General features: G+C 44.0%; 1 protein-coding gene across 1 annotated transcript; it reads left to right on the top strand.

Annotated features, from left to right (window-relative positions):
• The first annotated feature begins 648 nt into the window (after positions 1 to 648).
• On the top strand, positions 649 to 12,176 carry slc3a2b (solute carrier family 3 member 2b). Its single transcript, XM_026151898.2, has 8 exons — positions 649 to 1,027; positions 4,665 to 4,855; positions 5,109 to 5,282; positions 5,490 to 5,587; positions 5,782 to 5,924; positions 6,557 to 6,872; positions 7,047 to 7,106; positions 11,170 to 12,176. The coding sequence occupies exons 1-8, from the start codon at positions 717 to 719 to the stop codon at positions 11,518 to 11,520; spliced, it is 1,644 nt and encodes a 547-aa protein (XP_026007683.1). The 5' UTR covers positions 649 to 716; the 3' UTR covers positions 11,521 to 12,176.
• Positions 12,177 to 12,669: the final 493 nt, after the last annotated feature.

Below are 12,669 nucleotides of genomic sequence, written 5' to 3'. Positions count from 1 at the left end.
AAACCAGACTACAGAAATCATTTTCTGGAAACGAAAACAAGAAAATGATCCTAAAAACCAAAACTGATGTTTATATTTTTGTTTGCTTTGTATTTTGAACATATTTTGTTCGTGCTGTAGTTTCAGAGTGGCTGTCATCAGAGCAGGTCGTCTGCTGATTGGCAGGTGGTTTCACCTCCAGTCTGAATGCTAAAGCTTTTGGGCATCACATTATCATTAGACAGAAAGCACCTACGCAGAGAATAAAAGGGCTTCATGGACGAGTCGTGTTACAGCGCTTTGAGTGGCTACAATAGAAATGCGCTACATTATAGCCGCTCCATTCACCATATTCACCTTTCTGTGAGCTGGCCCAGTTGGCTTACAGAGGGTCACTTTAAATAGACCATTTAAAGTGTGTGCTGGCACAGCTGAACGCCAATGAAACACGTATTGGTTCAAATACTCTACTGACTCCTTTAAAAAGCAGCTGAAGACATTTTTATACAAACGGGCTTTTAACTAATTTAATTAATTTTAACTTGTATGTCTGATCTTACTGTAAAGCACTTTGTGATTTTTATCTGTGAAATGTGCTATATAAATAAATTTTACTTACTTTTTACTTACTTAAATAATTGGGACAGTTTGGATGTTCGTCTGTCCCACTGTCTGTGAACGTCGCACAGACTGAAGCGTGTCTGCAGCTCTTCCATCAGTAACCGGACTAGGCCGACATGAACACGGAGGAGACCAACGTAGAGATGAAGGATGCTGAGCACAAGGACGAGGCGGGTCCCGCTCAGGTGGATGCTGATGCCACGGAGGCCGATGTGAGCGAGGCAGATCTGGACCAGGAGGAGCAGGAGAAGCAGCCGATGACGGGAGGAGACCAGGCCGCCGACACACCCTCTGCCAGCGGGCAGGAGGCACCGACGACGGCGGAGAAGAATGGCTTGGTAAAGCTGAAGATCCCCGACGAGGAGGAGGAGGTGAAATTCACTGGGCTGAACAAGGAGGAGCTGATGAGGGTGGCGGGCACCCCGGGGTGAGGAGGACACACTGTGCACACCCCTGCAGGGCGAGGCTCTGTCGTTCCTTTTATTTATTTATTTCTGCATGACACCAGCAAAACACAATACTTACAAATAGCTGCACATCTCAAAAATGGACCATTCCCATCTCCAGAAACATCTGGGAACTAAGGAGGCCGACTGCTGGACTGCTTCTTTTTCATATTTTTAATCAGCTGGTGTATGAGATGTTTGAATTAGTCTGGTCTGCAGGCTTTTCTGCTGTAATAGATGCAGTTGAGCAGTGTCTCTTGGAAATAAGCCTGAATAAGATGCCATCTTCAGTAGAGCGTATGTTACTCTCCAAACCTAGTTAGATTATTTTTGCTTTGCACACAGAAACTAAAACGATTAGCTCCCCTGATGCTAACAGTCAGCTGAATATCTTGCTGTCATTTGCACATGTCGCCTGAGCAGTCACAGACCGTTGCCCACCCTTCCTTGGTTAATCTCTCAACTCCTCCATATTTGATGATCTTCTAGCATCGACTTTAGCCAAGGCAAGTTTATTTGTATAGCACAATTCAACAACAAGGTGATTCAAAGTGCTTTACAGAGACATTAGAAACAAAAACAAATAAAAAGCATGATTTAAAATTGATTAAAACAAGCAAACTAACTAATTAACAAACAAACAGATAAAATCAGTAGTTAAAATGTTAGTTTTGAAATCTAAGCTGAAAAGTGTGGATTTGGTGCTTTATTCAAGTGCAGCTGAGAACAGGTGAGTCTTCAACCTGGATTTAAATAAACTGAGTGTTTCAGCTGATCTGAGGCTTAAACACTTTTGTCAGAGCGGTTTCAGTGCTGTGGTTCTGTCTAAAACCTGACTGGAAGGCATCGTAGCAGTTATTCTGTTTTAAGAAGTAACTGAGCTGTTGAGAAACTGCTTTTTCAATGATCTTACTTAAAAACGGGAGATTTGAGATCGGCCTGTAGTTTTTCATTTGTGTCTTGTCAAGATTGTCCTTTTTCAGTATAGGTTTGATTACAGCAGTTTTTAGTGATTCTGGAAACACACCTGATAATAAAGAAAAGTTGACGATCTGTAACAGGTCTGACTCTAAAGTCTTTGAGACCTTTTTGAAAAAACTTGTTGGCAGGACATCTAAACAGCAGGAGGAGGAGTTCAGTTGACCTAAGATGTCCTCCAGGTCTTTGCTGTTAATAGGTTGAAACTGCTTCATGGTGTTTAAACAGTTTTTTGGTGGACACAGTACATATCCTGGATCTGCTGTTGATGTACCAACTGCTTGTCTAATTTTTTGGATTTTTTCAGTGAAGAATTTGGCAAAGTCATTGCAGGCCATGGTCGAATGAAGTTCAGCTGCCACTGACACAGGAGGGTTTGTTAGCCTGTCAACTGTAGAAAATAAGACCCGAGCATTATGGCTGTTTTTAGTGATGATGTCAGAGAAGTAGGACCTCCTTGCACTCCTCAGTTGTAAATTATAATTGTGAAGTTTCTCTTTATAAATGTCATAATGAACCTGGAGGTTTGGTTTTTCTCCATCTGCGCTCAGCTTTCCTACACTCTCTTTTTTCATTTTTCACCAGTGTGGAGTTTCTCCATGGAGACTTTTTCCTTCCAGAGATAACCTTCACCTTAATGGGAGCAATAGTGTCCATTACATTTAACATGTTAGCATTGAAGCTATTGACGAGCTCATTGACTGACCCTCTGGGCAGGTCAGGTGTTAATGGGAAGACCTGGTTAAAGATCTCACTACTGTCGTCAGTTATACACCGTTTTGTGATCACTGCTGTTGATATATTTATGTGGGCTGAGATTTTACTTTCAAAGAAAAGACTTTAGTCATTTTCAGTGGGGTTCAAGTCAGAGCTTTGTACATGCTAGGGTTGGCATGATACTAAACCAGAAACAGAGTAAAAACTGTACCTCCGTGCAGCAGCCCCCTATGAACAAGCACTTTGGCGACAGTGGGAAGGAAAAACTCCCTTTGAACAGGAAGAAACTTCCAGCAGAACCAGGCTCAGGGAGGGGCGGGGCCATCTGCTGTGATTGGTTGGGGTGAGAGAAGGATAAAGACATGCTGTGGAAGAGAGACAGATTAATAACAGGTATGATTCAGAGCAGAGAGGTAGCTGCCAGCATCTGTAGGCCATCACTGCCATTGACCCTGCGACCGCAGCAATATGGTAGCAAACACAGCCAGCTGGAGACTACACATTTTTCCTGAGGGTTAAAATCAGTCCCTGTCTTGTCTTACAGTTTTAATAAGAGGAGGGAGGGACGCAGGTTCAAATCTACCAAGGACAGCAACAAAAGCAAAGATGTTTAATTGTTGCATTCTGTTAAACCACAAAAAAGACTCGGAGATGGACTGAAGGGAGTTAATTGTACTAAAAAGGACGCGAGATTTGTGGAAATATCAGAGAAATGCTTCGTTTTTTCACCTTTCACAGTTCTTTAGTTCTTCTGTGTTAATTAGTATGCTCCGATGCTGTTGTACATGATGATACCTCTATACATTTTTATGCAATATAAAAATGTTGTATCACAATGTCATTGCCATAGCAACACCATTATTATAATCCTGGTTTAATATCTCAGTTCAGTGCACAACATTTTAGTTTTTCTGTAACAACAATGTGCAGGCTCTCAAACCGTGACAAGCAAAGTAAACTGCAGAGATTTTTCTGTCTGACTCGTGCTGTGTCACTCTATGCTCCTCTGTTTTCTGATTCATATAGTGTCAGGGATGACAGCAGTGAGACCAGCTGTCAGATGATATTTGGAGACAGTGGCGTTGACCAAAAGACAGGATGCAGTACCGGAGTGTAAAGAACATAAAGATTTCTGTCTTCGGCTGACAGCAGAGGGAAAGCTCAGGTTTGGAGAAAAGTTAAGAGAAATCAAGAAGAGGTGTAAGAATGTGAAAATATGAAACATGTAACACAGTAGTTAATACAGTACTTTATTTTAAATGTAGTATTCTTGACATTTGATCAAAGTAGGAAGAAGTTAAAAGGGTTAAATGTTAAAAGTTCAGAAAAATGAGTTCGAGGCATTTGTTGGGCTAAACTGGTTCTTATATAGCCCTTTCCTACTGTCTGAGCACTCAAAGCGCTCTACACAACTAATTCATTCACACCCGTTTACACAAGCACTTCTTCTAAGTATCTAACATTCACACACATTCACACTCCGATGGATGCATCGGAGAGCAACATGGGGTTAGTATCTTGCCCAAGGATATTTGGCATGCAGACACGAGCACCGGGATCGAACCACCGCCCTTCTGGTTGGTGGCTGATCTGCTCTGCCACCTGAGCTACAGCCACCCCCATCCCTGAGATGAAACAGTGCCCACAGCTGTCTGATAATTTTGCATGGCAACAATATCAACTGACGTGGGCTTTAGCAGATTTGTTTCACATATTTGAACACTTTGACCTTTACATGTTCTGGGTCTTTTGGCCAAGACGTGAAAATCGTCGAAGGCGTCACAAAGGAAACACAAACATTTCAGCATTCATAGCCGTGGTGCGTTTCCAGATTCACTTCAGTCGTCCAGAGAGTCACGTTTGGGTACCTGCAGGACGCAGAGCCTCGGCTCATTGATAATCCAGCCTTTTCCTGTTTCTCAGCTGGGTGAGGACCCGCTGGGCGCTGCTGGTGGTGTTCTGGCTCGGCTGGTTGGGGATGCTGGTGGGGGCCGTCCTCATCATCCTGCAGGCCCCTCGCTGCAAAGATCTGCCCAACACCAACTGGTGGAACGATGGGCCTCTGTACCAGATTGGAAACATCCAGGCTTTCACCGACACCCACAACCTGAAAGGTGAGTCCAAACGTAGATAGAGATCACACATAAATATCATCTTTGCATCATTCTCCACTAAATGTGTAACATGCAACATGCTCTGTCTGCAACTCCCTGCTCGTCATCTGACCGTTTGCTGTGTTTTCTACAGTCAGATGTAAAATCAGGCAAACACAACGTCAGCAGCTGCTGAAGTATAAAAGAGTCACCACAAAGAACCATCACAACAGTAAACTACTGCTCCTCCTCACTGTGTGTGTTTCCACCTCAGGCCTGGAACAAAAGGTCAACAGTTTGGCTCAGCTGAAAGTCAAAGGGCTGGTGGTCGGGCCGATCCACGTGGCGCCTCCGGATGAAGCTGTGAACCTGAGCTTTGAGGAGATTTCCCCCGAGGCTGGAAACCTGGACCAGTTTAAGGGTTTCGTCCAGGCTGCTCATAAAAAGGGTCAGGGAGACAGCCTTCTACAGAAGCAGCAGTCTCATGATGTTTCACGTTTTATGTCCCATATCAGTGGGAGTCATGCTGACTACAGACCAGAATGAATGTTTCACTAAAATGCTCTGAAAAAGTCAAAGAGATCGACTCAAGTATATGAAGAACGACACCAAAGTACACATGTACTTACTGTAGTACATTTGCTCACCTGTGCAGGTGTTTTTGTGGTTCTGGATTTGACTCCAAACTACCTGGGCTCGTCCGGGCCCTGGTTCTCCAACAGCAGTGTGACGATTGTAGCAGAGAGACTGAAGGTGAGTGCTGATGTCACACACATGCTGCTGACTGCTGTTCAGCTAAATGTGCCAGAAATCTCAGTGCGCGGCAGTAAAGTCATTGTTGCTTCCAATATTAACATTAAAATCATTTGAATCCAGTTAAGTTATTATTCATTAAAAGCAGTCATCAGGTGGGTAACAGAAGTGACGAGTGTGTCCGTGTGCCTCAGTCTGCTCTGGTGTTCTGGCTGGACGAAGGCGTGGATGGCATCCAGCTGTCAGGGGTGGAGCGCGTGGCCACAGTGGTGCCGTCTCTTTGGAACGACATCCGAGCCATCGTGCAGAACAGGACGGACAAGCATCCCAACAGCAGGTGAGGAAAACAGTGCGCCTGGATGTCACCGAGTACTAGCAGAGATTTCATGAAGCAGGAGATGGCAGCAGCAGCAGGAAACCTCCAGCTTTACCCACGTCTGTGTGTCTGTGTCTTGTCACTTAGATTACATTTGAAGTTTGTAAAAGTGTTTACTATGCAAGTGTCCCTTTACTTTACGAAGCCGCTGGGTTGTTATTCCAACATAGCAGATGCAACAGCCCAACACTTCATGTGGCAAACACCTGCACATGAAAGTTCCCCACGGTCCAGAAAAGTTCTCTTTTGTTTTGGTTAATACGCTCGAGGACTTTCTCACTCAAATATTGCAGAACATTTACATACAGTAGAGTTTTTCTGTGGCTGACAGGCTGTGTATTCTGCCCTGCTGTTACTGCCTGGGACTGTCACCTTGTCCCACCAGGGTGGACCTTGCTTTCTCCTTCACAGGGGTTTTCTGAATCACTCTTCCTCTGGGAGACCCTACTGAGGCCATGTGTCCAGAACTACATAGCTCTGCTTTAGGACCAGATCATTTTTAGTCTGTGTTTATTAGATCTACCTGAGAAAGTCCCGCATTAACATCAGTTAATCTCTGGATTACGTAAACCTTCTGCGCATGTGATTTTCAGAGTCTTGATTGGCGTCACAGACCGCTCCTCTGCTGAAGATGTGTCCACCCTCCTCTCTTCCACGGGTGTTGACCTCCTGATCTCCCGGGTCCTTCATTCACGTGACACGGATGTCACGGAGCTCGCTCGCTCTATCCAGCACTTGTATTCGTCCCAGAGTCAGATGAATCTCGCCTGGAATCTGGGGGGGCGGCTCGAGGGTCACATGGCTTCACTGGTGGGCCCAGCTCTAGTTAAACTGCATCAGTTGCTGCTGCTGACATTGCCCGGGACGCCCATCTTCAGCTACGGAGATGAGATAGGTCTGATGGACGAGGTGAGGACATCTGTACAGTAAACTCTCAGGACTTCAGTATTTTAATAAGCTCGTGTTCTTTGCTTTAGCCTCATTGTAGTTACAGAGAAGCACAAAGCATGAATACATATGAATACATATTGTACTATTACTTGTATTTGTTGTGATATTAAGATTTTATTATTTCCACGAAAGGGCACCAAGTTTCCCAAGATGCTTTGGGACTCCAATGAGGAGCTGAATGGGACTCTGCAGGTAAGATTAGATTAGATGAAACCTCATTAATCCCTCGGGTGGGAAAGTCAGTTTCCAGTAGCACAGCATCGACAGAAGTTGTTACAGAGTTGAAATACTAAATAAAGGGGAATGAGAGTAAGGACATGAGCATAAATATACCATGCATACACATATATAAATACAGGTTATATACAGTGGGGCAAAAAAGTATTTAGTCAGCCACCGATTGTGCAAGTTCCCCCACTTAAAATGATGACAGAGGTCAGTAATTTGCACCAGAGGTACACTTCAACTGTGAGAGACAGAATGTGAAAAAGAAAATCCATGAATCCACATGGTAGGATTTGTAAAGAATTTATTGGTAAATCAGGGTGGAAAATAAGTATTTGGTCACCTCAAACAAGGAAAATCTCTGGCTCTCACAGACCTGTAACGTCTTCTGTAAGAAGCTTTTCTGTCCCCCACTCGTTACCTGTATGAATGGCACCTGTTTGAACTCATCATCTGTATAAAAGACACCTGTCCACAGCCTCAAACAGTCAGACTCCAAACTCCGCCATGGCCAAGACCAAAGAGCTCTCGAAGGACACCAGGAAAAGTATTGTAGACCTGCACCAGACTGGGAAGAGTGAATCTACAACAGGCAAGCAGCTTGGTGTGAAAAAAATCAACTGTGGGAGCAATCATCAGAAAATGGAAGACATACAAGACCACTGATAATCTCCCTCGATCTGGGGCTCCACGCAAGATCTCATCCCGTGGGGTCAAAATGATCATGAGAACGGTGAGCAAAGATCCCAGAACCACACGGGGGGACCTGGTGAATGACCTGCAGAGAGCTGGGACCAAAGTAACAAAGGTCACCATCAGTAACACACTACAACGGCAGGGAATCAAATCCCGCAGTGCCAGACGTGTTCCGCTGCTGAAGCCAGTGCATGTCCAGGCCCGTCTGAAGTTTGCCAGAGAGCACATGGATGATACAGCAGAGGATTGGGAGAATGTCATGTGGTCAGATGAAACCAAAGTAGAACTTTGTGGTATAAACTCAACTCGTCGTGTTTGGAGGAAGAAGAATACTGAGTTGCATCCCAAGAACACCATACCTACTGTGAAGCATGGGGGTGGAAACATCATGCTATGGGGCTGTTTTTCTGCCAAGGGGACAGGACGACTGATCCGTGTTAAGGACAGAATGAATGGGGCCATGTATCGTGAGATTTTGAGCCAAAACCTCCTTCCATCAGTGAGAACTTTGAAGATGAAACGAGGCTGGGTCTTCCAACATGACAATGATCCAAAACACACCGCCCGGGCAACAAAGGAGTGGCTCCGTAAGAAGCATTTGAAAGTCCTGGAGTGGCCTAGCCAGTCTCCAGACCTCAACCCCATAGAAAATCTGTGGCGGGAGTTGAAAGTCCGTGTTGCTCGGCGACAGCCCCAAAACATCACTGCTCTCGAGAAGATCTGCATGGAGGAATGGGCCAAAATACCAGCTACTGTGTGTGCAAACCTGGTAAAGACCTATAGTAAACGTTTGACCTCTGTTATTGCCAACAAAGGTTATGTTACAAAGTATTGAGTTGTATTTTTGTTATTGACCAAATACTTATTTTCCACCCTGATTTACCAATAAATTCTTTACAAATCCTACCATGTGGATTCATGGATTTTTTTTTCACATTCTGTCTCTCACAGTTGAAGTGTACCTCTGGTGCAAATTACTGACCTCTGTCATCATTTTAGGTGGGGGAACTTGCACAATCGGTGGCTGACTAAATACTTTTTTTGCCCCACTGTAATAGGGATAAAACAAACAAACTCTCAGTACCAGACTGCAGAGGTGTGTTATTTGAGTTGATTGTGTGGGTGGAGCGTGCTTTGAATAATAGTATAGTATTACATGCTGGTAATACAGTCGACCTGGTGTGGTAGTGACAGTATCAGTATAACCTACTAAAGCTTGGTCCCTGTTTGAATGTGCATTCAGCCTGCATAAACAAACAGTTTATTAACATTTATCACTGGGGGTAAGTTTGATTTAGTTACTGTATAAGTAGTCATTCAAAGAGGAGGCTTCGCTTCAGACAGAAGTAAAACTGGACAAACGATGCTCAGCTCTCTCGCCTGTGATCTCAGAAACCACTTCGCTGGTGTCTTTAGACTTTAGTGTCACGTCTTATTGAATCCAGGGAATCCATCCATCCTAGAAGGGAAATTCTGGTTTCATGCTATCTTGTCATTGAGTCTTGGCATTGAGATGGCGCCAGTGTGTTCAGCAGGCCGTCTCCACTGCTCTCTGCTGCTTCTTACCTTTCTGCTAATATGCCATTCAGGTGGCTCTGCATTGCTAACTTATGACCGGCTTACTCTTCTAAGTCTCTGGCCACCAAAAATTTCAGTCGGGGTTTAAACTGCATTACTGAGAGTCTTTAATGATCTTCTCTCAATCGCTGACTCAGGGCGCCCTGTGGTGTTCATTTTGCTTGATTTGTCCTCTGCTTTTGATTTGGTGGACCATAATGTCCTTTTAATGAGGCTTGAGCATCTGGTGGGCATCACAGGCAGTGCCCTTAGCTGGTTTAAATCTCTCAGAAAGGCCCTTTTCTGTCACCATGGATACCTACGCCTCCTCCATTGCCCCTGTTACCTCTGGTGTCCCCCAGGGGTCTGTGCTGGGTCCCATGCTGTTCTCTTTATACTTGTTACCCTTGGGCCAAATCTTTGATAAATACAATATTTCTTTCCACTTCTATGTGGATGACATTCAAATCTATTTTGAACTAGCTGAGGATCGTCGTTGCAACACTTCTTTGATTGTATGAATGAAGTTAAAATCTGGCTACTGAGCAATTCTCTCATTTTAAATGATAAGAAGACTGAAATTGTAGTCTTTGATACTCCCTCCTCTCGGGGTGAACTAACTGGTATTTTTGGGCCCTTTGCTGACTCCCTTTCTGACACTGTGAGGACCCTGAGACAGTTCCTTCAAGTTGGACAAACATGTGTCCTCCGTAGTTAAATCGAGTTCAATCAACTACGTCTAATCTCTAAGGCCAAGCCCTACATACCACGTAAGGACCTGGAGAAACTTATCCATGCCTTTGTTACATTAAGGTTAGATTACTGTAATTCCCTTTACACTGGTCTCCATTCTGCCCTCGTTCACAAACTGCAGCTCGTTCAATATGCGGCTGCGCGTTTCTTAACTGGAACTGGCAGGTTTGAGTCTATTACTCCAGCTCTTTCTGACCTGCCCTGGCTCCCTGTTAAATTTCGTATTGATTTTAAAATCTTATTGCTCACTTTTAAAATCATAAATAGCACCGCGCCCAGCTATCTTACGGATCTCCTCAGCTGTTATACCCCTGGGAGAGCGCTTAGATCAGGCCAAATACTCCTGGTGCGACCTAGATCTCGGCTCAAGACCAGAGGTGACCGCGCATTCGCCGCTGTCGCATCCTACCTCTGGAATAACCTCCCTCAAGGTGTCTGATTCAATTCAATCTTTTAAATCTCGATTTAAAAACTTATTTGTTTAGCCTTGCTTCCCCCGCATTTCTGGTGTACTGTAAGTTATCTTTCTAGCTTTATTAATATTTATAATGTTTTAACCTTCAGCCTTTCGGGTTGTGCCTACTACACCTGGTGTATTATTGGTTAGTTATGTCACCCGCCTGTTAGTATATTTTATTTGTATTTTGTGTTTGTATTTATTATTGCTCTAACTCGTTCTGTGAAGCACTTTGGCATACCTGTGGTTTTTTAAATGTGCTATATGTATTGTATCTGTGTGCATGTGTGCATCAGATGATAACTTAGCACTACATCATGTAGGCTAAATATCATAACCTGTGACTCAAACAACCCAACAACATGGCATCCAAATGACTGTGGCTTCACAAGTCATAGCCAAAACCAATGGCAGATGGTAGTCATGGTGACCACAGATGTGATTATGAACACCTTCTCTGCAGGTTTGCTGTTATTGGCTGTAGTTGTTCGAGCAGGAGTATTGTAACCTAGCATCCTACCGATAACAGTTAATATCACATAGTGATTGTGTGCTCTCTCTGTGCAGGAGGAGCGGGCTGAGCGCCTGACCTGTCGCAGGTTTTTCAGCACTGTGAGTGAGTTGCGGGGTAAAGAGCGTTCCCTGCTGTTTGGAGACTTCATCCTCCTTTTTAACTCCTCCTCCTCCCTGGCTTACCTGCGGGTGTGGGATCAGAACGAGCGTTACCTCGCCGCCTTCAACTGGGCTGCAGAGGAGTCAGCGGTGCTGCAGCTGAGCCACACAGTGCTGCCCCCGACGGCTGTGGTTGTTCTCAGCACCAACAGCAGCACAATGCCTGCCGACAGCAGCGTGGATCTTACAAACCTGCGGCTTGGCCCCGGGGAAGCTGCGCTACTCAAGTTTCCCTACACGGGATAGAAAAGATACTAGCAGAGATTAGATGTTGATGAAAGTCTGATTCAGAGAGACTGACATCATGGTGAGGTGAGGGGAAATATTGTTGTCTAATTACATACGACACATCATTTCAGATTCAGTGACTTAGTGATAACGACTAATGATATAATTTCATGTGAAAATAATATAAATGCTCTCAGAAGCTGAACAAAAAGGCTTTGTAAAATGTCCTGGTAGTTGCCTGTTTTTAACATGTCTTGCTAACAAATACGCTAATATTGAAGCATGCTTATATATTTGACACTTCCCAGAATCTGGTGTCTTACATTCATCCAGAATAAACATGCAGAAATATACTTCAGTGATCTGTGCTCATCACCTGTGATACTGCAAACGGATTCAGAACTGTGTTACTTAACCAGCAACAGTTAGAATAAATGTGGCCAATTATGGGCAAAGATGTGGTATTGTGTTCAGTTTAGTGACCTCCCTAAATCATGTCTCAACAAGGTCAAGCTTACTGGTTAGTAGCAAATGCTTCAGAGTGCTCTGCTGTATGATGTCATTTCTTCTTCTTGGATGTATTGGGTTATGTCTTATATGACACGTCACTTTTCCTTTCTGTATTGTGAATTCTAGGAAAACATGAAAAATAAAAATGAAAGAAAAGCACAGCATCCATGAGAGTCTGTCAGTTTTTGTAGTTTTAAGTTCCTCGTCTCCAGTTAAACCATTAAAGTCACATGCAGGCTTATATAGAGTGATGCTTGGTCTATTTAAAGGTCTTAAGCTTGGCGCAATGTCCAGGGGATCCATGGTGTAAGTGACCGAGAGCAACAGAAGGTTTAAGCATGCACGCTTACAAACATACATGATAGTATTCATTCTAGGCCAAAGGCCTGGGACACATTTAGCTTCTAATTGCATTTGAGTTTGCCTAGTAACAGGTGACAGAAGAAGAGTGAAGAAAAGTGTCAATCCTCAGGGACCCTCTGGAGGGTGAAACAGATTGGCATATATGGAAGAATGTGATAGAAGGAGGAACTTCTGTCTGCTTTCTAAATGAATATTTACTGTAACTGACATATATCACAATTATTGTAAACGCATGAAGGGGCGTGGTTGGTTTCATTGCTCAACATTTTCGAATTCGGAACAAAGTCTAAACTG

Source organism: Astatotilapia calliptera, chromosome 19 (genome assembly GCF_964374335.1).
Source record: "Astatotilapia calliptera chromosome 19, fAstCal68.1, whole genome shotgun sequence".
Lineage (NCBI taxonomy): Eukaryota > Metazoa > Chordata > Actinopteri > Cichliformes > Cichlidae > Astatotilapia > Astatotilapia calliptera.
This window is presented reverse-complemented; position numbering and strand designations above follow the sequence as displayed.

Bases quoted from the DNA above. Each gene is read 5' to 3' on its own strand.
- slc3a2b (XM_026151898.2), top strand. From the start codon at position 717: ATGAACACGGAGGAGACCAACGTAGAGATGAAGGATGCTGAGCACAAG. The intron at 5,283-5,489 runs GTCAGGGAGACA...TCACCTGTGCAG, and splicing joins CCAGGCTGCTCATAAAAAGG to GTGTTTTTGTGGTTCTGGAT. The intron at 6,873-7,046 runs GTGAGGACATCT...TTTCCACGAAAG, and splicing joins AGATAGGTCTGATGGACGAG to GGCACCAAGTTTCCCAAGAT.